This window comes from Ursus maritimus, unplaced genomic scaffold (assembly GCF_017311325.1).
Source record: "Ursus maritimus isolate PB19 unplaced genomic scaffold, ASM1731132v1 scaffold_8, whole genome shotgun sequence".
In the NCBI taxonomy this organism is placed as follows: domain Eukaryota; kingdom Metazoa; phylum Chordata; class Mammalia; order Carnivora; family Ursidae; genus Ursus; species Ursus maritimus.
In genome coordinates this window covers 23,634,091-23,659,236 of record NW_024426996.1, presented here as the reverse complement: position 1 = coordinate 23,659,236, position 25,146 = coordinate 23,634,091, and the positions used below count along the sequence as shown (strand labels likewise).

The 25,146-nt window shown below is 45.5% G+C and overlaps 1 protein-coding gene across 1 annotated transcript; it reads right to left on the bottom strand.

Annotated features, from left to right (window-relative positions):
* Positions 1-772: 772 nt before the first annotated feature.
* NAAA (N-acylethanolamine acid amidase) lies at positions 773-23,382 on the bottom strand. Its single transcript, XM_040625057.1, has 11 exons — positions 23,118-23,382; positions 22,310-22,474; positions 18,923-19,049; positions 15,002-15,092; positions 11,096-11,172; positions 7,206-7,378; positions 6,995-7,057; positions 6,162-6,228; positions 5,732-5,760; positions 2,070-2,147; positions 773-1,440 (listed from the first exon to the last, which is right to left on the bottom strand). Exons 1-10 carry the CDS (start codon positions 23,318-23,320, stop codon positions 2,072-2,074), a joined length of 1,071 nt encoding a protein of 356 aa, XP_040480991.1. The 5' UTR covers positions 23,321-23,382; the 3' UTR covers positions 773-1,440; positions 2,070-2,071.
* Between the last annotated feature and the right edge of the window lie 1,764 nt (positions 23,383-25,146).

The following is a 25,146-nucleotide window of genomic DNA, read 5'->3' as shown; positions in this document are numbered from 1 at the left end:
TAGGCTATTCCCCAAATTTCCATCCAAAGATCGTAGTCTGTAGTCTAGAAAACAAGCATGGAAGTAACTAATGAGTAGAAATTTCTAGTCTCCATCATAGTTTAACATGTCTGGCAAGAATAAATTACTCTTGATGTTTGATTTTATTTTTTTTTTATTTTAAAGATTTTATTTATTTATTTGTCAGAGAGAAGGAGAGAGAATAAGCAGGAGGAGAGGCAGGCAGAGGCAGAGGGAGAAGCAGGCTCCCTGCTGAGCAGGGAACCCAACGAGGGGCTCAGTCTTAGGACCCAAAGATCATGACCTGAGCTGAAGGCAGACGCTTCACCGACTGAGCCACCCAGGCGCCCCTTGATGTTTGATTTTAAAAAGGACATTGGATGATGGAAATTTAACAATGTGGATCCAACGCTGTCCAAGAAGCCGCATGAATATTCCGGGCCGCTAGTGAGGTGTGGGGTAGAGTGAGGCAGGGTGACCGGTGCCTGGCTAACACTCCCCTCCACTCACCCGTCTTCCTCCGTTCTTGCTGACACACTAAACAAGAACACCACGTCCGTTCACTGCTCGGGCATTCTAACCTTTCTCGCTGCGTCCTCAGGGAAGTTTCTTTCTTGTACGTGTGAAAAAAAATCAAATTCTACAACACAGCTGCGCCCTCCTTTGAGTCCTGACATTCAAACAACATCTACGAGAGCTGCTTCCTCGGGACAGCTGCTCAGAACCACACAACTTCGGGGATAACAATGGAGGGAGAGCACAACATGCAATGTCTTGGAAAAAATATTTATTCTCCTTGCCAACATCTCTTTCAACATTTTATTAACTAATGAAAAGTGACAATCAGAAATAATTTGGTTTCATATTGCTTTCAAAAAGCAGTAAGAAAGTAGCTATGTAGAAAAAGGAAGCCCATCAGTTTTTATAAAGAAACATTAGACACATTATGAAAAGTGAGAGTCCCACCCCATGGCAACACGTGATCAAAGCTCAGACGAACAAACACTCCAACAGGCTCTACTCAAACTACAGTTCTCCATTTCTTTTAGAAGAACCTTTCCTTTCTCATATCTTCCAGAAGCACTTCATAAGAAACAAAGAGGCCTAGCCAGCTCATTTCTTCATAAGCTGAGGTCTGACAACATTGCTACATGTGGTGGTGAGAAGTGGCTTGACCTCTGAGACCAATTTTCCTTGAGCTGCTCCAGTCAGCACAGACCGAGCTTACAGAGGGTCACAAGCGATGAAGAGAAGCAAATGAAGGCGCCTACCACCCACTTCAGCAGTACAAGCTGCCAAGTGGTCCTCCTGCCCCCGCTTGACAAGACTGAAAAGCCTAATGAGGAAGGACCTGTATTGTTCCTAAAATAATACAATCCTTTCACTTGGTTTTGTTTTTTAAAGTACAGCTCTTCAAGAATTTCACTTTTAAGAAATCATCTGTAAAGGAAGAAAAATAAATGTACTTAATTCAAACACCAGTTTTTAACACTGCCACGATAAGCAAATGACCAAAACGTCAGGCCAGGTTGACAAGTTCTAGAAGAACCCGGCAATAGGGAAAACTGCCTAGGTTTGGTTTCAGGACTCCTGCTTTTTCCTCATGTCCTTCCCCTCACCGATGGGCTCACCGATGCCTGAAATAAGTTCTGCAGCTGATCTCTGCCGTCACTATCTGTCTTCTCAAGTTGTCGAGGTGCTGGGCCTGCCTCACTATTATGCTGGGGACACGCAAGTCTTCCCAATTATTTCCCCCTCTGTGTCAGCTAAGAGATAACACCTTGCCCTGAGAATAGGTTTGAGTAAGGGACAAAGGGCATTAGGCACGAGAAGATTAGCTCTCATGCCAACAAATTCAAGATAAATACCGAATAGTGACATTAACCTGACACAAATGACAACCGTTTGCCAGATGTCTGTCAGAAGAATATTCTGTATGCATAGATGTTAAAGACGTTACCATCTTCTGCGGGAAACACCAGCACACCCACCAATGTCCCCAAATGAGCAAACAACAACAAACGAGCAAAACTTTCATAGCATGGTTGAATCCACTCGTGCTTACTTACTTTTAACCCAGGCTCCTGATCCTAGTCGTGTACTTCTCCGGGTTGGCAGCGCTCATTACTGTAGTATAAACCGTGTAGCTGAAAGCAATGAGAGGAATTTTTATATGCATATCATTGTCTCTAATATTCCAAGAGGAAAAAAAAAAAATACCAAGCCCTTCCCTAACCCTTGGGACGTAGGAAAAGAATACAAATAGAAGCCCACGTATGTCCGAATGTTGAAAATTTAAAATTCAAGTGATCACACGGTGTCCTTCCTTTCTATTTTGACAACACTATGGAAGGCCACGTTCAAATTTAAAATTCTCGGACTCCTCCGAGTTTCACGCTGTGGCAACGAGGGAGAGGCAGCCACTGGCCTCAGCCCTTGGCTCTGCCCTACAACAGAAGCTGCACGTGTGTGGACATCTCGGCCTTTGCATCTAGGCTTCAAGCACCACTCCAGGGAAAAGCCATCCCTTGGCCACCCGCCAGGCACAGGATGTCCACAGCGGCTACACACTCCCACCAGGAGAACACCACCCAGGACAGTGGACCACGCAGGGCAAATGCTCCTGGCCCACTGGATTCCTTATATCAAGGGAAGGTTAGAGGAAGGTCAGAGGGCAGCCTCTAAAGCTCAGGGATGAAGTCAGGGGGCCCATTCACCCAGATCTAAGGATGAAAAGTACAATGTAATTTATTCAACAGACTGCCTAGCAAGAGACCAGAACAACAGGAATGCATGCACACGCATGCACACACGCACACTAGGACCGCTTCCCCTCACTCCCTTCAGCTACCTCTTGTTCCAGACACCAGCTGGGAGGCATGCTCAAAGCATCTGGAGCTGGGCTGTTCAGGATTAGGACGATGTAGTGGCCCAAACTGTGCACCGGGCTGAAGACAGCACCGTAAGTGCACGCGGAGCTCGTCCAAGGGTAGTGGGGATTCCCTGAAGAAGGGCTTCAGCTATTTATTTACTTTGCTCATAATTCTGTTCTCCTGTTTCAATAGTTTCTCTGCTTACAGCCACATCAGAGGATGGAGTTCTAGGGCAGGTGAGTGTAAGTTTGTAGAACAGCACAAGGGGGCAGCATTGAGCTAACTGTTTCTGTTGCAATTTCTTTCTGTTCGCTTCGCACAGTGAACAGCCTTCCTAGCCAGGAATCATTACAAGGAAAGGGCATGAGAGTCAGGGATCTATGTTAATTCTGGCTCAGTGGTAAATATCCTTTAAATGCAGTTCCTCGGGGCACCTAGATGGCTCAGTCGGTTGATTCTTGCTTTCAGTTCAGGTCAAGATCCCAGGGTCTTGGGATCCAGCCCTGCTCAGCGGGGAGTCTGCTTCCCCTCTGTCTCTCTCCCTCTTCAAACCCCCCCACCACTTGTGCACCCTCTCTCTCTAAAATAAATAAATCTTAATAAAATAATAAATGCAGTTCCTCTTGGGTTTTCAACTACACAACAGAGAAAAATATTACTTGGTTAACTACTTAAAATTTCTAACAATTCTATTTCAACAAAACATTTCATATGCCATTTAAACATTCATAGCCTTTAACTCAGTAACCCTACTTCTGGGAATTCAGCCAGGGAAAGTAATCCAAAAGCAGGGGGGTTGGGGGGCATGTACAAATATGTTTAAGAGTTTTAACAGAGGAAAAACTAACAACTGGAGAATGCTTAACTCAAGTACACAATATATTCAATTGGCTATGTGTACCTATTTAAAATTATAAGAGCTGTTGACAGCATGGTCAATGCTTTCAAAAAATATAACAACTATTGGGGTGCCTGGGTGGCTTAGTCAGTTAAGTATCTGTCTTCACCTCAGGTCATGATCTCAGGGTCCTGGGCTCCAGCCCTGCAGCAGGGAGCCTGCCTCTCCCTCTCTCTCTGCCCCTCCCCCTGCTCCTGCTTTCTCTCTCTCAAATAAATAACTAAAATCTTTAAAAAAAATATTTTTATATATTTTATATATTTTATTTCAATACTAATACTAATTTTTAAAAGATATAATAATTTATATAATTATTATAAAAACTATAAGAACATACAAAAAGGAACACCCCTTTTTTTAAAATGAATATTAGAAGGGCAAAACTGTGCCATACTGGAAAGGATACAGTCAATTGTGTGGTGGAGACGGCTCCTACAGGCTGGTAGAGCCAATTGTTACCCACGCAGGAAGTTTAGAAGTCAATCAATCATAAGCCTGAAAAAGGCCAGGTGGGAATATTTACACTATGGAAGTCAATAAATGCTACAATTCAGGGGGGGTCTTTGATTTATTTTTGGGTGGCCCCACGCTGCACTCCCCACCCAAAGAGCCAGTCTGGTAGCATAGCATTGTTACCCAAAAGCTCATTTGTTCGAGGGGCAAAGTACTGACTAATTTGTTTTTCTGTATTGGCTGTCAGAATATAGTCTATAGAATGAATTTTTTCGTGCTAATCTTTTTATCAGGCCCTACTTACAGAAAAAAACTTTCAAAGGGACAATTTGAAGATATATTCCTCTTATGGTACAAAATGAAAAGACCACCACCAGTTTTGAAAATGTCATAAGAGCTAAGGAGTCTTTAAGTACCTGTATACAAAAGTTATTCCAGAGGCCATCAGGAAAACCGTGTTGTGTTTGTGTAAACCAGGCTCATTTCAAAGAAAAAAAAATCAGTTGGGTATTTGAAACTAAAAATCGCTTTACAGGTTTTGTCTGTGTCAGGCTATTTCCTGAAGAGGACCACTTTGGTATTCTTGCCTTGGAGAAAGCAGATACAACGAGAAGGTAGGAAATGCTGGGTTTGGGAACATACTGAAGGAAAAGAAGGACATAAAGCTGCTTTGACTCGCAGATGCTTCCTCTGTCGTTGTATTAAATTAAGCCCCACCTCACAAGCAAAAGAAGGTGTCTGCAGCCCTGAGGAGCTAATCCTAGGAGCCGGTAAGGCAAAGAAGCACCACCTTGAGGAGACAAGGAGAGCAGGCTGTTGGCCTAGGCAGCTTGGCTTTTATGGTGACAGGGGACCTTCAGAGGTTCCTGTCCAAGTCTCGTGGCTGCCTCTCAGGTTTAATGAAGAGCTTCCTGTGAGAGGAGGAGCTTCGGCCCAGGGGTTCACGTCAGGGGACAATGTGGGTCAAACCCTGGGCCACAGAGCAAGAAGCCACCGCTCACAGAATGCTCCTATCAAGGGTACAGGCTAAAAGAGAAACAACAGCTTCGATGCTGAATTATCCGTAGACCGAGCATGGTGGTGACAGAACGTCTCAGGAAGTTAAAGGGAAGCCAACGGTGTCTAAAGTTTAGTTCCAACAGAGTGAAATTAAGGTGCTCATAATCGGGGGAGGCAGTCCCAGTACCAGACTGACTTACGATGAACACATCACTGCCCTCCTCCTTCTGGATCACTCTATCCTCCTTACCTTTGTTTTTCTTCATGGACTTCTCACCTGACTTATGATATATTTGTTTATGAGCCCCTCCCCGCCTCCTCCCTACTCCCCGCCGGCAGAATGCTAGTCCCATGAGAGCAGGGACTCGGTTTGGTTCACTGCTGTACCGACAGCACCTAGAAAGCCTGACCCATAGAGGCCCCCAGAACCCTACTCAGCCAAAGAGTACGGGAGTGAGTCCCCCATTCTGGGTGATGTATGAACAGATGCGTTGAACATGTCACTTACTTGTTATAAACTGGAAACACTGACAAAACCTGCATGGGAAAAAGATCATATTACAAAGACTATTAAAAGGTAGAAAAATATCTATAGGAAGAATAAAACTACCTAACACTCTAGCGTGTCTTGGGGTGACAGAGCTACAGACTTTTGAATCCTTTCTCCTTTTAAACAATGAACATATGTACAGCTGTGTCTTTAACAGGCAGAAAAACCTAGGCGAAGAGGGATACTTTAACAATACTGAAACGAGTTCACAAAATGTCATCGGACTTTTTAAAAACGTTTTCAACCAGGTGAAACTGACTCCAACACTTCATCTACCACCTTTGCCTGATTTCAGAGAAGATTCTTTTCTTTTCTTCTTTTTAATCACTATTAACAAAGACAGCAAACACCCTGGGTAAACGCTGGTCATCACGGCACGGTAAGTTACCTGGAAGAGCGTCTCCAGGCTGAGGTTTGCCTGGCCCGTGGCATTAAGGGCTTTGATGGCAGGTGTCCTGTAAGGAGAAGGGTCAGAGGTTACTTGGCACTTTAGGAAACCCTGAATGCCACCAGCTCTCGTGCTGGGAGCCTCCGTACAAGGCCCAGCTGAATTGTCTCCCTTTCATGAAAGCAGATTCCGGCTCCCGAACATGCTTCTTGCCCGGTCTCAGACCACCCTGGTAAAATTAATTCACCAGTCAGGCCCCCGGCACCGTCTGCTCCAGGAAGGTGGGAAGGAGAAAATGTACTGCGACGAAATTACACAGTTGCCACCAAACACGTGGGGCAGTAAAGCCAGGAGGAAACACCTAACTACCTGCTGCTTGGGGATGCACGGACTTATAAAATGTTCAAAATTAGAAGGGCCAAAGAAAGCCCTGACTGGTTTGTTTATTTATTTAAGGGAAATGTTTTCCTTCCAAAAAAGTCTTACATAGAAAACCGTGATTCTTGTCCTACCACTTTCTTTTATAGCTGCGTAAGCAGAGGCATAAGAAGCCACCCAGGGTGTCATTAGCCGAGCTAGCGGTGTATAGGATATAGGGCACCTGAGCCTGAGGCCAGGGCCAACCTTACCCTCCAACACCCACCCAACTGCCAAGTGGCCCTCCCCCACACTCCCACTACACTACACCGTCCCGGCCAAGACACTGGGGAGGCCCAGGTACGTTTTCTGGGAAGGGGTAGTACCTGTAGTCCTCTCCAGTTCTTCTCATAGGAAGGGCACATTCTCCTGACCCCAAGAAAACACCGTAAGCCAGGAAGTGTATCGAGGCCTACCTTCGGTCATCCTTCTTAGGTACTGGCTTCCAGTGGTCGTAATTCGTCTCAACCCGGAACCACCTACAACAGAGCACATCATCTTGTCTTACCCGAGGTCATTCGGCACATAGCTAAAGAAAAAAATATATAAAAACAAAAAAATACCTCTCGTTTCACCAGTTGAAAAACATTATTGATACAAAATGACCAGAGTCTTAATTCTACTCACGCTCCATTTAAAGGATCTAGAGGCCAAATGTCTGCTGGGCCATTTCTGTTCCTCGTGATGACCACTCCCTCCCGGGGAGACGTACCACCGACAATATAGTAAACATCAGCGATAAGGGGAGTCTTGGCCAGTTTATACACAGCTGCTTGAAAGTTTTCCGACTCGCTCAGGGTCTGAACAAGAAGAAACACCTGCATTAGCACCATTACCCACGGCAGTTACCCACACCAACTGACGGACAAATGGGCCGCAGCCCATTCTCCTGATACGTTAAGCCATGGCTACCATCTTAAACCGCTCTGACCTTATCCTCCTGTCATCAGGGCTCCCGAGGTGGAAGGAATCTCAGTGGGGAGCCAACAGCAGCAGGACTTTTCTCACAAAAGGGAAGAACCGTTGACAAGTTCTAGGCCTGCCTCACCAACCACGGGCCACATGCTTTCTAGGCAGGTCACCTTCACAAAGGACTCCCATGTTTCCTCATTCATTTGTTCTTTCAACAGTTCCCTTCTGAATACCTACTATGTGCTAGGCACTGTGCTGGTGTGCGGACAGAGCAGTGACTATGACTGACCTAACCTTGTTCACTCCAAATTTCCCAGAATGACAGGCAAGTCAACGGGCAGTGGTGACACAATGTACGGAGTGTCACCATGGGAGAAGCAGTTGCTATAAAAGCCATAGCAGGGGACCCACCCTCGCCCAGGGCATCAAGGGAGCATCCCAGGGAGGTACCGCACAAGCTGAGGCCAAAGGGACATAGGGAAGTCAGGCTGGTGAAAGTGGTGGTTGTGGGTTGGGTGTGGGGGTGGGGAAGACAGTTCTGGCTCAATGGAATAGTTGAGCGAAGGCTTGGAGATGAAAGACAGCATGCCACAGCAGCGCAGTGAGCAGGGTGTTCAGATACCCCCGGGGTTCAGGAAGACTTCCAGGGTCTGTGGCATGGACAGTTAAGGGATCGCTTTCCACGTCTTCAGCTTCCACAGGTGCTCCTTGCTCCAGCTGATCTGCTCAAGAACGTCCTGCGGAAGGGCCTGCCCTTCCCACCTGCATCTTCAAAATTACTCTTCACCACTTTTGGCAAGTACGTTTTCTGCTCACCCATCCTGAATACTGCCGAGGCACAGTGTCAGGGGTGGGGGTAAAGTCAAACAAAAGAACAATTCAAAATATTAGCGTCTGCAAAGGCGCCATCATTCAGCGCCATAAACCATCACCCCGAGGCAGGGCTTTGTGGACCCTTGCCACCCTTGCTGTTAAGGGTGAGGTATTTAGGGTTGAACTGGTTTGTTCTAAACTCGGCAAAATTATAAAGGGAGGCAACAGCAGTCACGGAACATTGTTTCATGTCACCAACGCCATCCTGCAAGAACTACCAAGGAATTTGTGGCCTCTAACAGAATCCTATGAGAAAAGAGCTAAAGAACATCAGTAAGAAATACGGAAGGCGGTGGCGACTGGTTTCATTCAGGTGGCAGAGGCAGGGTGGGTCATGCACCTTATCTGTCTGCCTCAGGAAATGATGGGAACTGGCGGTGACTGCTCATGGGTATGGGATTTCTTTTTAGGGAAATGCAAATGTTCTAACATTGATTGTAGAGAAGGCTCACAACTCTCTGACTATACTAAAAACCAGGGAGTCGTATACTTTAAATAGATGAATGGTACGGCATGTGAATTGTACGTCACCATGCCTCAGTTAAGTACACACCTACCTTATGACCCAGCAATTCCACTCTTAAGCATTGACTCAACTGAAGGGGACATACGTGCTGACTAAACGCCTTGTACAAGGGTTTCTATAGCAGGCTTATTCATAATGGCCCAAGACTGGAAACAACCCAGTGTCTATCAACAGGAAAATGAATAAATTGTGGCATATTCACACAACGGAATATTCTTCGGTAATAAAAATGAACGAGTGAGTGATACAAACAACATGGATGAATTATAAAAGCACTGGGTGGAGTGAAAGAGAGAGTCCGTACTCTAGGATTTCATTTATACATATTCTAGAACAGGCAAACTTGTCTGTGGTGACAGAGGTCAAAGAGTGGTTTCATTAGAGGAGGGTGTCAGAGGTGAGGAATTGGCGAGAAGGGAACAGGAGGGAAATTTCCAGGGACTTGGAAATGTTCTGTATCTTGTTTTGTTGGTGCCTACATGAGAGGATAAATAGGTGCACAATGGTCAAGACACAGATCCCTGCACGTCACTGTATGTAAATTCTATCTAAAACATTTAAAAATCATTTTGGTATTTAGATTCCACTGGATAGATTTAATTCTAGTTTCGTTTTTAAATGGCAACATTTGAAATACACTGGATTTTTTTGCCGCTTTTTAATCTTACGATGAAAAGTTTTAGGGGTGCCTGGCTGGCTCAGTTGGTAGAGCATGGGACTCTCGATCTCAGGGTTGTAAGTTCGAGCCCCATGTTGGGGTAGGGATTACTTAAAAGCAAAATCTTAAAAAAAAAAAAAAAAAAAAAAGAGAAGTTTTAGAGGTCATCTTAAAAAGGTATGAAGGATACACAGTTTGTCAACATATTTAGGAAGTACCCAGGTAAGAAGCTGAGGAGAACTCCGAGTCCAGAAGGACGAAGATCATTTAGAGCAAGGCGAAGAAGGTCCAAAAAGGCTAAAGCTGGGCAGGGCCAGATTCTGCACCAAATGTGGTCAAATCACAATTTATACGTGGCCTGGAACTCCGCAGTCTAATAGGTCATACAAAGCAAACTTTCTACCGTGTGCAGAACTACTCTCTAATGTCTTTGTTTTGCTAATTTGGATATTTGCAATGGAGAATCTTAAAGGAGGATACATTTTTATCTGCAGAAAAGCATACTGTGGTCTCTTATCTCCATCAGTTATCAAGATAAGGCTATTGGCTAAAACTGTGGCCTGTAACAAAGAGTCTCTGGTTGACCAAACTTTGGCTAGGCTCCTCTGAGCCTTTTCCTTGATAAAGCCTTAGCCTTGGCCTATAACGACTTGAACAAACAGAGTTTCTAACAGCTCAAGGCTACATCCCAAAGGTGACCCTGGCCCCTCTTCTAGTGCCTGCCTGAGAAAGTAAACTGCCCAAAGAATTTACTGTTTTGTTCCAGCCCATGCTTAAAGATAAGGCTCCTGTTTTCCAGTCTTTGCAGGAGGGTAGGAGGATAACTTGGATGAGAACCAGTTAGCAATCCCAGATAGGTTTGACATGGACGATCCCTCTTTTCCACTTTCTGTAATTTTTCACTTCTCTGACTCTACTGAGCCCCTGTTGACACCCCTCTCTATTCCCTCATTCTCCCTTTAAAACACCTGGTCACCTCTGTACAAATCAAAGTTGAGTTCAGTTCACATTGGACACGGTTCCCTACCACAACAGTACACTACTGATTAAAATCTGTCCCTCCCACTGATTTCTTTTTATTGAGGTATGACTGACATATAACATTATATTAGTTTCAGGCGTACGATGTAATGATTCAATATTTGCATATATTGCAAAATGATCACCACAGTAAGTCACCATCTGTCACCGATCCATAGTTACAAAAATTTTTTTTCTTGTATAAGAACTTTTAAGAGCTACTCTTAACAAGTTCCAATTATGCGATGTAGTTATTATTAACTATTATCACCATGCTGTACCTGGCATGCCCATGACTTATTTTATAACTGGAAATTTATAACTATTATTTTAACTAGTGTCCTGCTCTGTTTGTCTTCCATACTCATTACCACAAAGGTTGATAGGCATTTTGCAAACCCTTAGATGCTATCCTTTTAAGGAAGTTCTTACATGAAAAATAACATTGTTAAACGACAGAACATTACAACACGAACACACAGAAGATGAAGTTAGGGTGTCGGGGGGCTCAACAGTAAAAGTACTCACAGCGCGGATAAGCCAGCTGACCGGATAGTGTCTCTGGAAAAGGGCAGCGATCACATTCTCCCACCACCAGCCTTCATCTGCCGAGTTGGGGAAGAGACAATAAGCATAAATAGGAATTGTTACCCAAGTGCCACATTTTAAAACTCCTTGTATCTTATTTCTTCCCCATAGTACAAGCTGATGGGAGAGAAAAGTTGGTGGATGAAGAGTGATTTTACTGGCATCTAGTTTTCAAAGATAAAGCTTAAATTTCATGGCACCCACAGAAACATGTAATTTACATATACATACAAATATCCAGGGATTTGGAAATATTCTCTGTGTATATACATGAATGTTCTGTATACACGTTACATATACATAATCTTTTGTGCCTAGAAGCAATGATATATGTGAAAGGGAATAATTCGATTAATCATCGCAGGCAAAGCAGAACCATGTAGCTATCAACAGAAGGGGCTCGATAAGGATTAGGAAGACGACAGAGAATATACCTTTCAGAACTTTAAGTTTCATTTGAGCTCACATTTTTTTAAAATACAAATTTACAGTCATTCTCCAAAATTATTTTTTTAACATCTTTTAAAAAAGCTTTGTTGGGGATTTACTTCCAAAGAAATATTTTCATTCAAGACATAAGCACTGAGCATCTGCTATGTGCTGTATGGTGATCTGGTCCAGACCCTTGGAATTTAACAGCGAACAGAAGAAATTAGTATACCATTTAGCACACAAGATTTTGGTAACTGTAATAAGAAAATAAGACAGAATAATGTGAGTGATGAGGGAGGATTCTTTTTGAGAGGAATGTTAAGGGTAGCCTCTCTGAGTTGTAGACATTTGAGTGAAGATGGGCAGAACATTCCAGACAGAAGGTGTGGGTGTCAGGGCCCTAAGGCCTTGACAAGCTTGGTAGATGTCAGAAAAAGAAAGATGCTGGTGCCAGTAAACGAGGGAGAAGGAGACAGGCATAAAATGAGGTGTAGCAGGTGGCCACGCAGAGTCCTGAGGTCAGTCAGGACTCTGGAGTTGTTAGGAGTGAATTGGAATTCAGTGCAGGTTTTAAACAGGGGACCAACCTGATCATGCCGGCTGCTGGGAAGAGAAAGTAGGGGAGGGTGAGAAGCCGAGAGACCAGGCGAGCCTCTATAGCAGCACAGGTGTGACGGCAGCTAGCCGAGCGGTGCAGGTGGACAGGGTGTGCAGGGAGTCTGGTTTGGGTGGTGGAGCTAAGACCCAGGGAAGGACAGGTCAAAAAATTCTGGTATAATCAGTGCGGTGGAAAGAAGTGCCATACCCTGAGACACGGAAAACCAGGAGAGGAGCAGGTTTGGGCAGGGGCAGAGTGAGGGCAAGAAGAGGGGAAAAGAGGGGCACCTGGGTGGCTCAGTCAGTTAAGCATCTGCCTTCGGCTCAGGTCATCATCCCAGGGTCCTGGGATCAAGCCCCGCATGGGGCTTCTCCCTCTCCCTCTGCCCCTCCCCGTGCTTGTGCTCCCTCTCTCTCTCAAATAAATAAATAAAATCTTTGTTAAAAAGGGGTGGGGGAGGGAAAGAAAAAAGCAAGAGATCTGGGTAAGCATGCCCAGGGTGAGACCCCGAGCAGCCATCAAAGTGGAGAGGCTGAGAAGGTGGCTGGGTACTCTACTCTGGGGCTGGGAGGTCAGGCCCGGAGATGGGACAATGGCAGCACGTGCTCCACGGTCCCGACTGCGGCCGCTCTGGCAGCTTCACATTCATGAAGCATTTCCTCCTCCTCCCTTGCTTTCCAGGTGAGGAGACTGAAGCACAGGGTCAGCCCCGCAGTGGCGGTCGCCGAGCCAGCAAGTGACAGCCCGACACAGAAGCCGGGCAGGCTGGCTCTCGAGTCTGAGATCTTACCTGCTGGGTGGTTGGTGAAGCCTCCCCAAACTCTACGCCATTTGTTGGTCCCCCTCCTATCCCTGCCTTTTCCCGGGGGTGTGAGGGGGTGCTCAGAGGCCCTGTTAGCACTCTCCATAATGTCCAGAAACCTAATTGAATCTCTTATCTCTATTAACCGGCACATGGTACCTTATTGTTTGGGCATTTTGACTCAATCTCAGCAGACTAAAATAGAACTAGTTTTCATTAAAATAAGGATAAACTAAGCATTAAAAAGGCAGTTTGACAGTATTCACAGAAGAACTCAGTTATTTTTAAACTGCTCAAACCTACTAAGTGGTTCTACTAACCAATTATTAAACAATTGAGTCACAAAAGGATGGAAACAAAGCCCAGCCTTTAAACACACACTTGTTTACAGACATTCTGTGTAAAACCTTGGTAACTGTCATCTGTGGTTTGAGTACCATTTGTTGAGAATCAGTCTCACAATGGGGCACTTGGGAGGCTCAGTCAGTCAGGCATCCGGCTCTTGATTTTGGCTCAGCTCATGATCTCAGGGTCTTGGATCAAGCCCCGTGTTCAGCTCCTCACTCAGCACGGAGTCTGCGAGAGGATTCTCTCTCTCCCTCTACCCCTGTCCCCTGTTCTCTCTCTCTCTCTCTAAAGTAAATAAATACATCTTTTCAAAAACGAGAGCATCAGTCTCGCTCATAGTTGACTTTTGAGAAGATGCTGAAGAAACCCATTAGGATAGAGAACTGACTACAGGACACTGATCTATGCTCAGCCAGCAGCCTCCTGTTAAAGCCTTATGTAAAAAGGCAAGAACAGACCTAACCAAGGAAACAGCAACGTGAAGTCAAGCAGGGTCATCCAATGACCAACACTAAACGCGATGTCTTTCTTCTTAGCTCAGCTGCAAGTTCCTGAGGACAGAGACAAGTGCTTGCCGACCTCCGGGTTTCCCATGCTCTGTGGAACTCACTGATGTCCCCTGAGACCTGGGGAATGGCAGCGGGGTCGTATAACCAACAGAGCAATTGGGCCAGGACTCGGGAGACCAGTTTGAGAACCACCTTTCCACTTGCCAGCGGTCACTTCACCTCCCAGCCTCAGCTTCCTCCGCCGCATCATGAGCGGGGTTGATACTATCAGCCCTGCCTAACAGGACGGTCGTGAAGGTCTACGGAGAAAACTGACCAGAAAGTGCCCAGTAAGCTGTAGAGTGCTCTATCTATAGCTGTTGCCTGTACGACGTCATCATGTAGCCTCTACATTACTGCAATAGCTTCCTAACAGTCTTCTGCTTCCATGTCACCCCCACATGATCTGATTTCTAGGTAGCAGCCAAAGTGATTCACTTCCTGGCCTAAAACCCTCCTAGGGCTTGCACTGCACCATTACACTTAAAATCCAAACTCCTCATGATGACCCTCACCACGGCCTCAGCCTTCCTCTCCACCTCTAATGCCAGTCTCCCATGCTATAAGCACACTACCGTCTTTTTGTTTCTAGAATCTGCCAGGAACGTTGTGTTTCTAGAACTCCCCCAGCTTCTACAGACCTGGCTTCCGGATCACATGACCTGTAGTAACTGCCCCACCCCCTCCACCGTTCTCTATCACATCTTCCTGTTTCGCTTTCTCTCTCTTTTTTAAAGACTTATTTATTTATTTGAGAGACAGAGAGAGAGCACGAGCAGAAGGGGCAGAGGAAGAGAGAATCTGAAGCAGACTCCGGGACCTGATCTCACTTCCCTGAGATCATGACCTGAACTGAAACCAAGAGTCAGATGCTTGATTGCACCGACTGCACCACCCAGGCGCCCCCTGTTTTTCGTTCTCTGCAGCCCTCATCACCACCTGAAATCATCTTCCCGGCTTATATGCACACTGCCCAGCTCCCCCGACTGGGCTGGAAGTCCCTGCTACGTAGTGTAGTCCGGATTCGTCTACATGTTCAGCTGGGGGAGCAAATGAAGTACCTGGATAGAACTGACCAGGAATATGGCTAAAAATGCTCAGGAAGTTGTTTTGATTACCTCGTTCATCGCCAGAAACTGTAAACTTGTATGGACTCTGACCAGTCCATAATCCTACATAGCCAACAAACGTGGTTCCTGTGAAGGCAACCTGAAATCAAGAGATAGGTTATCATTTTGCCATTCCCACCAAAGATACAATGAAATTGTCTGTTTTGTCCCACTCATGGATTTTTTTCTTACAAGTTCCAACATAATAAAAACTCTTAAATAGCCTTCTGGAAGGTCTAACCTGGGAGTTCCATGGATAGAAATCAGTGGGTCTGTGATCTTGGATGGGAAAAAAGGTACTTATTTATTTTCACTCATTTCTAACTGAAATTTCACTCCTTCAGTAATGGATACATGCAACAAATCCTGTAGTCACAGCAGTGCCTACGACTCTGCCACCAGCAGATATTTTCATATATGTAACGCTATCATACCTACCTTGACATAGTTTCATTACATATCCTGAGATACCATTCATAATTATCATCATGGGAGTTATTAGGCACACGGCTAAAATTTACTATTTAATGTGCTAAGAAAAAGTGTAATATTGAAATGGCTATATTCCAACATAACTGGTTTTCTTTGTAATCCATGCATTTTCTGTTATGCATTATAAGACATTCTGAGAAGGGGTCATAGGCTTCACCAAAGGGGATCATGCCCCAAAGAGACTGAGAAACTCCATCCTAGAAATACCAAATGGGCTCCGATTAAAAACTTGTGTTGACATGATCGTAAGAGACAAATATCATGCATCTTGTAAGCTCTGTGAGGTAAGAGGAATAAGTGACACTGTTTGTCAGTCATAATCATATCTAAATTTTAAATATTAAAGAAACTATTTTACAGGTATCTCACATGTAATCCTCACGGTTATCCCATGAGTTATAGGGATGACTTCCACCTTCAAGAAAGGTAACAAGCACCAATGACTGCAAGATACCACTACCACTATATGACTATGAGCAGAAAAATCACGCTGTAGCAGTTACTGCAAATACCAGATTTCATTTCTTAAAGAGATACTTAAAATGTGCCTGTTCAATAAAGGCTAACCAATATTTTTTATTTTGAGAAATAATTAGGTGTGGGTTAATATTTTTCTTTAGAAAGCCAAATCTTAGGGGTGCCTGGGTAACTCAGTTGGTTAAGCATGTGTCTTCGGCTCAGGTCATGACCCCAGGGTTATGCGATCGAGCCCCACATTGGGCTCCCTGCTCTGGGGGGACCCTGCTCTCTCTCTCTGCCCCTCCCCCCCAGTCATGCTGTCTCCAATAAATAAATAAATAATCTTAAAAAAAAAAGCTGAATCTTAAGTCTGCAATCTTTTTAATCATTTATTTCTGCTTCATCTGGTTGTAAAAATAATTTAAGATGGCTAAATCACAAAGAAAAAATGCAGTGGCCTTCATTTTATTTATTTATTTATTTATTAAGATTTTATTTATTTATTTGACAGAGAGAGAGACAGCCAGCGAGAATGAGAACACAAGCAGAGTCAGTGGGAGAGGAAGAAGCAGGCTCCTAGAGGAGGAGCCCGATGTGGGGCTCGATCCCAGAACGCCGGGATCACGCCCTGAGCCGAAGGCAGATGCTTAATGACTGAGCCACCCAGGCGCCCCCGGCCTTCGTTTTATAAATGACTTCTTCCTGGCTCATTGAGGTCTTTCTGTGAATTCTCCCCACTTCCATTCACAGCAGTAAAATGGGCATAATTCTACCTCACTGCTAAAGCCTTTAAGGAATATAATTACATGAAGAAAAAAAAAGTAATTATACTGTCACTTCATTCACATCACACTCTGATGCTCATATTAGGATCACTCTTGAAGGGCAGAGCAAATTAAAGTTTGAAAATCAAAATCACACTGTAGTTTCCAAGATATTTGATAATACGTAATTATAAATGATTCTGGGGTATAATTTGCAAGCCCTTTTATCCTGCGGCTCTGAAAACCTGTCTTTATTTCTAAATGTCTACGCTTTCCACTGTCTCTGCCAAGCCGGTTAATATAAACGGACCCCTAGCTGCAGCAAGAGACTCTAAATCACAGTCTAAGCCTGAGTTTGGGGGGAAGAAAGCCATGGGGCTTTGGTCCTGGCTCTGCCACATCTCCCCCACGTGGGCTGGGGCCACGTCCTCCATGTAGGGTCTCTGCCTCTCCCCCGGGAAAATGAGGATGAAAATGTTGATCTGTGCCCACTCAGGGGCTGTGGTGAGGATCTAAGGAAGAATGGTATGCGAAAATACTTTAAAAATTATGAACAACATTCAAGAATAAAAGATTAATTATTTTGTGGATAACCTGTCCTTATTTTACCAAAACAATTTCTTGGCCATGAGCCCTTAGCATAAAGACGATACTCAAGTGTACACTGTTGGATTTGGTAATAATAACCTAGGCACTAAGAAGTCAAGCCACACCAGCAGACTATTTTTCATGGGCGCTCCAGGACACACAGGAACAAGTATTAACAGTTAGGGTGAGGTCTAGGGATGCCTGGGTGGCTCAGTTGGTTAAGCACCTGCCTTCTACTCTGGTCATGATCTCCAGGTCCTGGAATCAAGCCCTGCAGTGGGCTTCCTGCTCAGCAGGGAGTCTGCCTCCTTTTCTGCCCTCTGCCCCTCCCCACTGTTTGTTCTCTCTAATAAATAAATAAAATCTTTTTTTTTAAAGGGTGAGTTCTAGAGAAAACTGTTGAAATAATTCATTTTTACTGCATTTATTCCTTTGTCTACTTTGAAGAATTTCTGCTTATTGTAGATAATGGAGAAAAGCATAAAGTAGTCAATGAAAGTAATTATTGTCCCATCATCCAGTAATAATTGCTAACATTTTAGCAGATTTCCTTTGGGAATTTAGTATGTGTGCATATTCCATTGTTGTTGCCACTTAAAACCATTTTTGAAGTAATTCTTCAGCTATAAACCAAATTGTTACCTGCGGCGAAGTAAAGGAATGAAATGGAAAAATGAGAAACTTTCACTTTAAGTATTTCTGTATTGTTTTAATTTTTATGAGAAAAAGTTTGTGTTTGTAAAAGCAGATGACCAAGTACGCATTTAATAAATGAGTTTGTAGTATTTGTGACTCAACCCCTAAACGTGAAGAACATATGAAATATAGTCCTTGTCCTTAAACAGTGTCCCCCAAAGCCAAAATCTGGCTTTGGCATGCTGTTACATGGCAGTACCATGCTTTGTGTACTCAATGAACATTGACTAAGGCTCTCTCTCCAGATGTTTACCCAGGAATGTGAAAACAGTACAAATTAGGTTGTATTTTTATGATGAAAATAAAGTGATCAAAGTATAATTTCTTAAAGATCATACTTAGGAGAGTGCTGTGGGTCAATCATACTTATAGAGTGAAGGACCATTTATTATCTGGCCACTACTTACCAAGCATTTATCACATGCTTTGCATAGATTACTTCATGCAACCTTTAGTACTACCTCCATAAAGTAATTAACCTCTCTGAGCTGGAGTCAGCAAAATGTGTCTAATTTCCCATGTTCTCAAAAGAAGGAAGTGACAGAAGCAGAATTCAAACCCAGGACTGTGGGACCTCAAAGTTGGCTGTTTCTAGTAGCCATGACACCACGCTGCCCCTTCCCTATTCCAGAAGCAGCCTCAACACGGGACAGCAGAGAAAGAGCTGAGGTGGACCACTGATCTTACTCCAGTAGAGATTTCCCTAAGGAAAACCGGTTGACCTCTTTAAGTAAATGCTCAATAATAATAAATGACCCTTCCTTCCACAAGCATAAAGGACACAAACTTCTCTTGTGGTTTTGTTTTTCCAGTTTGATGTTTTCTGTACCTTAAGCGGAAAACACACTTAAGCAGCAGGCCATGCTCGTGATTGCTAACTATGGTTAGCAAGCCTCTCTGATTTCTGAATCTTATAGTGTACAAACTGTACCTGCCCATTCTTTAAGAACTGCACATCCACGGTCAACTTGCGCAAGAAATTTCCAAAAGGATAATCCAGATTCCGGCCATGGTAAATGTGGCCTCTGGAGTCTTGAGCCACAATACTGGTGCAGAATCTGAGAAAACAGAAAAGTACAATATGAATGAATGAGAAAAATAAGATAAAGGGCAATGAGGTTTCATTTAAAAAATAAATCCTTAGAGCCAAACAATGCTTCTCCTTATAATGGATACATATGATAGGTGATCCTTGTCAAGCACATGGATGCACAACGGGACACAACTCACCAGTGTTCACTCGGTGTTTCTAGACCGTTGCCCTCAGCCCACATGGCACTGAAAACATATCGAAAGAGAATTTCATCCTAAATCTAAAGCTGAGGGGTGCCTGGGTGGCTCAGCTCATTAAGTGCTGCTTAGGCTCAGGTCGTGATCCCAGGGTCCTGGGATCAAGCCCCGCATCTCATCGGGCTCCCTGCTCAGCCAGGAGCCTGCTTCTCTCCCCTCTCCCCCCACTTGTGTTCTCTCTAGCTCTTTCTCTCTCTCTCTCAAATAAATAAATAAAATCTTTAAATCAATCAATCTGAAACTGACCCATTGGCTCAGCTAGACCTGTGAACTTTGCTTATTCCTCTGTTTGGCAGTATGCAGTCTATTTAACATACCATTGAAAGCTAGTTCAAACTCACTTCTCTTCTATGAATTTCTCAGAGCATGTACAATGGCACTAAATCATTCTGTTTCACAAATGTTTCAAGTCTGTCCTCTTACAGAAAACAGTCAACTCTTTAAGGGCTTGGCAGTCTCCCTGTCCCCATCAGGGCTCCCTGCACAGAGCTAATAAGAGAAAAGGATCTTTTAAGAACTCCCAGCGGGGGCATCTGAGTGGCTCAGTCGGTTAAGTGTGTATCTTCATATCAGGTCATGATCTCGGGGTCCTGGGATCGAGCCCCGGGTCTGTCGGGGTCTGTCCAGGTCTGTTGTGCCTGTCTGGGGCCATCGGGCTGCCTGTTCAGCAGGGAGTCTGCTTCTCCCTGTCCTTTCTGCTCCTGTCCACATTGCTCATGCTCTCTCTCTCAAATAGATTAAAAATTAAAAAAAAAAAAATTAAAGAACTCCCAGCTGGAGAGAAGTATTTTGTGGAAAAGAGGAAGAGGTTTGTTAAGACATCTAAGTGTTTCTTCTGAGAATATATAAAGCACGCCCAGTTCTGGGGAAAGAGATGTACATCCACACAAATGAAACCAAGAGGAAGTATCCTGAAGGGCTGTTGGTCATTTCCAAGTAACAGAATTGTGGTTAATTTTTTCTATTTTTCTGTATTTGCTAATTTTCTATAATGACTGCATATTACTTTTATAATAGGAGAAAATAAATTTACTTTTTTTTTGTTTGTTTGTTTAAAAAAGGAAGTTTGGTTAGTTTTTAATTTTTTCCAAGCTTTCTGGTCCTCAAAGAGTTGATGTCAAACACTGGAAGTGGCTAACGTGAAGTTTATGGGGTCTCTCCCAGACAACTTTTCAAAACTGGCAAGACAATAATATTTCCATGTCAAGCCAAGTAGGTTTTTTTTTGTTTTTTTTTTTAAGTAGCTTGCACGCCCAGCATGGAGCACAACGTGGGGCCTGAACTCATGCCCCTGAGATTGGGACCCGAGCTGTGATCAAGAGTAGGACACCCAACTGACTGAGCCACCCAGGCGCCCCTTAAGCCAAATATTTTAGCATGAGGTAGCCCACAAGCACAGGGCCAGGAGGGGACCTGTGGGCTTTAGGGGAGGGACTGCAGTGCCCTGCAGACACAGCTTTCAGCAGCAGCTCTGAGCACTCACCAGGCTGCTGACTTTCAGCAAGTTTTCCCTTCCGAAGGTTGGTTTCCTCACAACAGGTACTAACCATCTCCAGGGCCTGGCACCTAGTAGGCTCAGTGAAGGGTAGCCAGTATTATTCTGATTCAAAAAGCCTCACACCAGAAATGTGAACAGAACATTTCCTTTGTTAATTCTTTTTAAGATTTTATTTATTTATTTGAGAGAGAGAGACAGAGATAGTGACAGAGATAGTGAGAGAGCACAAGCCGGGGAGGAGAGGGACAAGCAGGCTGCCTGCTGAGCAGGGCTCAATCCCAGGACCCCAGGATCATGACCTGAGATGAAGGAGCTTAACTCTGCTTTACCAACTGAGCCACCCAGGCACCACCCCCCCCCCCCATTTTGTTAATTCTAATGGCGTCTGATGGTGCTTTTTGTTGTCAGGCAATTCCATATATACCTTAACATCAAATCCAAAACTTAGGATGTTTTTATTAGAACTGTTGCTTAAATCTGCGTGAATACAGTAGACTCCAACAACAACAACAAAAAAAGTGGAAGTAAAACTTTTTTTTTAATTGAGAAAGCCACATGTCAGAATGGGAAGAAGACGGGGGTAGGAGATGAAGAATGGCAAAATTAACTTGGTTCAATTGAAAAGCATGTTAATTTAACAAGTCCGTGTCTCATGTGTCTTTAAACATTTCCCTAAAGAGGAAGGCACTCCGTGCTTCTTAACGTATCCTGCCCAGGGATTCAGGGAAGATACCAGGGGGCAGTAAAACTGCCTTATCCTAAGAACCCTTTTTCCCCCCATATCTGTTGGCAGCCAAAAGCTATTAAGTATGTCACTAGATAAGGCTGGTCTGGTGGCAAAACAGTAAGTCCTGAAGGCAGAAACCAGGTCAAACCTCTCTTACTTCCAGGACCTACTACTGAGCCAATAAGACTTACGACTCCCTTTGCACTTTGCCTGGGATCAACTACACACTCTTAAGTGCTTTCGCTTTTGTGTGCTATTTCATCCTGCCCACTCTGCCTACCAAATACTGGCTCTATTAGCCAGAACAGGGTTCCCTGTGACCCCAACCCTGGCAGAGACAAACTCCGAAAGAGAAGTCAGGATCTCCAGCCATGACAAACATGCAGAGATAAATGCAGGGGGACAAATGAGTGCTGGGACGTCCGCCTGCACTATAAGGGTGCAGGGTCAGGGGGTTACCTAGACGGTCCATTTGAGAGTGGGGTTAGTTCTAAAAACTTCCTGTTAACGTACATGTTGAGTAGAGTTTGGAAAGTGGAGTACTACCTGAATTGGTGGAGGGAGAAAGAGGGGCTTCGGGTAGAGACATTCAATGTTGAGGTCAGAGAAGCAGCTTTCCTTCTGGAAGCTCATGGTCTGCTGCTCAGATTTACCCAGAGAGGCAAAGAGGAAGCACCGGAGGTTTTTGGGCAGCCCAGTCACCACCCAGTTCTTATCACACTGGAACTATGTCTCCTCCCAGCCAGGTGTGGCAGGAGTCCCTGGTAAATCCCAGTTAATCCACGCTAGTGTGGAACACTCACGCGGTGGACTCGTAAGCCAGGTTGAGGAGCAGGCAGTCAGCCAGGCTGTAGTTCAGGACTTCGCACATGCCACGGATCTCGTCGGTGAAGGGCTGGGGCAGGAAGCGCGCCAGCTGCTCGACCACCTTCCCAATCAACGCGTGGACCCACTTGGGGACCTTATTCCTAAAAACGAAGAACCACGAGGGTGTTCGATCTGCTCAGGGGTCGAAGGGGTGCGACTGTGTGTTTATGGGTGTTGGGGTGGTTCCTGAAGCTCTTATCCTTAGGGGTGCTAGGTCCCTCCCTTTCCCAGAGGGCCGACAGCCCAGGCTCGGCCTCACCCAACCCGCAGCATCCCGCAGGGAAAAAAGGAAACTCGGAAAGGGAGGTAGGGCGAGCGAGTGTGGTCCCCAAAGGGGCGGACCTGGCAGACTCGCCAGACCTGCAACGAGAGTGTGGGCTGCGTTCCCCACTCTGCGTTGAGCCGGCGGGTGACACCCTGCGCGCCACCCTGACCCAGAATGTCTGGGGAAGGGCGTGCCTCTGGTGACACCGAACTTGGAGGTCAAACCAGCCGCTCCGACCATCCTCAAGCCCCACACTTCCCAGGGCGGCCACGAATGCCAGTTCTGGTCTCCGCCGAGCCTGCACACTGCTGAGGCGGCGGGTCAGGAGCCTGGGGTGGAGGGCTAGACGGTGGCAGAGGGCGGGGAGGGGTAGAGCGGCTCGGTTTACAGCCCAGGTGGCCGCACGCATCTGGCCTTCCGGCACGCGGACTACGGCCGCAGGCGGTGCCCCGCGGCTCCGGCCCCGCGGCCGCGCTCACCCGAGGATGTGCGCCATCGTGGCGCGCAAGAAGTCCAGGTCGAAGTGCCGCAGCACGGGCAGCCAGCGCAGCTCGGGCGCCGCGTCCAGGCTCACGTTGAAGAGCGGAGGGGCTGGGGGCGAGGCGGCGGCCAACACCTCGGCCCCGGCCAGAAGTAGCAGCAGCGCCAGCCCCGGGCGCGCTCCCGGCCCCGCGGGCCCCATGGCTCGGGCTCCAGCGGCCGCAACTAGGACCGCCGCTGACTGGGGCCCCGGTGCCGGGCGGGCGGAGGAGGAGTCGGGGCGGTGCCCAGAGCGCTGTAGGCGGAGCCCGCTGCGCGGCCGGCCCCGCCCGGTCCCTCCCGACCGCAAACCGCGGGAGAGCAGCGGGTGCCGCTTCGCAACCGCGCTTCCGGCTCCCAGCCCTCCCGCGGGGGCCGCAGCCCGGGTCCCGAGAGCGCTGAACGCTGCGGGCCTCCCGCCGCTCCCCGCCCCAGCCGTCCACTTGGGTCCAGACAGAGAGTTTAACTGGGGCCTGGAGGGGATTCAAGAAGATGATTTTCAGTAGCAAAGAGGTAGCGGGAAATCCTACTGTTGTGGGAAGGGGTCTGTCCTTCCCTCTGCGCCTCATTTGCTTGTATTTAAAGTCTTCCAAAAATGTATCTGGGTTTTACAAGGAGAAGGAGAATTATTTTCTGTTCAACACTCCCACATCTTTGCAGTTAAAAAAATAAAAAAGGCTTAAGAGTCAGTTAACATTTAACATTTATGTGCCAAATGTTTTTTCTGACTCTCATTTCACCATCAAAACAAGCCGAACATAGGTTCTACCTACTCATCCCCTTTTTCCCGATGAGCAGTGTGAGGCTTGGAGAGGTTAAATCATTTGCTGCATGTCACACCACTGGCCGGCCTGCGTGCTAGCCTCCAGGCCAGGTAGTCACAATCCAGACTCCACCTCAGGATCATTAACCTCCTCTCTCCGTTTTTCTGGGAGAAGAAAACTTCTCTTAGGAAAATCACCGGACTCAGCGAGGCTGGGACGTTCTTATGGTTAGCAGGGACTTCTGTAAGTAAAATAAATGTGTAGTGGAAATTTAGAAAGTTCATTTTTTCCAAGTTTGCTTTTAACTCTCCCCATCAAATAGAATACACCACTGGTACCTCTGATTCCCCCCCCCCCCATTTTTATGGCCTGTATGTCACGGGGCTACAGTTTCAAGCCTCTGCTTCCAGTTTTTCCTGGTCTTGGCTTAAAATCTCAATAAAGACCCTGGTCTTAATTTGCTCCTTTGCAACAGCAGGTGTGTGCTTACACCACAGGTCCATCATGAGAATCACCGAGACCAGTTGAGTTTAGAGAGGTGCACTTGCATTAAAAAAAAAAAAAAAAAAAAAAAAAACTACTTTCTGTCACTTTAAGGATGATATTAAAAAGATAAAAAATAAAAGATCTGTAAGACAGCCATGATAAAATGTATTGAATGAACAAAACTACATTGTGGTTAAACAGGCGTTATTCACAATTAAGCTGAGCTTCATATAATTTTCTGTATTACATTCCTCTAGTATTAACAGGTTATACATGTTACAGGACAGTTTAAAATGTTCAATTAAAAGGGAGATCTGCCATTACAAACACTACTAACCCTCTCCTTTCTGCTGCTTCTATGCCGTGCAGGTTCCAGAGACGGTATACACGGATTTCATGGTTCATCTGTGGATCAGAACACAGAGTTTAAAAAAGATACTTCTGCGGAGAATGCATGAAGGTAAATGACTGTGTCAGAAACATGGGATGTAATGTTTTTATAGCTTGTATCTCATTTTGTTCAGTTTATTTTTTCATTTTTTTACCTGTTCAGGTAAAATTTTTTTTTAATTTTTGTAATTTAAATTCAATTAATTAACATATAATGTGGGCCGCCTGGGTGGCTCAGTCGGTTAAGCATCTGCCTTCAGCTCAGCTCATGATCCCAGGATGCTGGGATTGAGGCCCCCTCTCCCCCCAGTCAGGCTTCCTGCTCAGCAGGGAACCTGCTTCTCCTTCT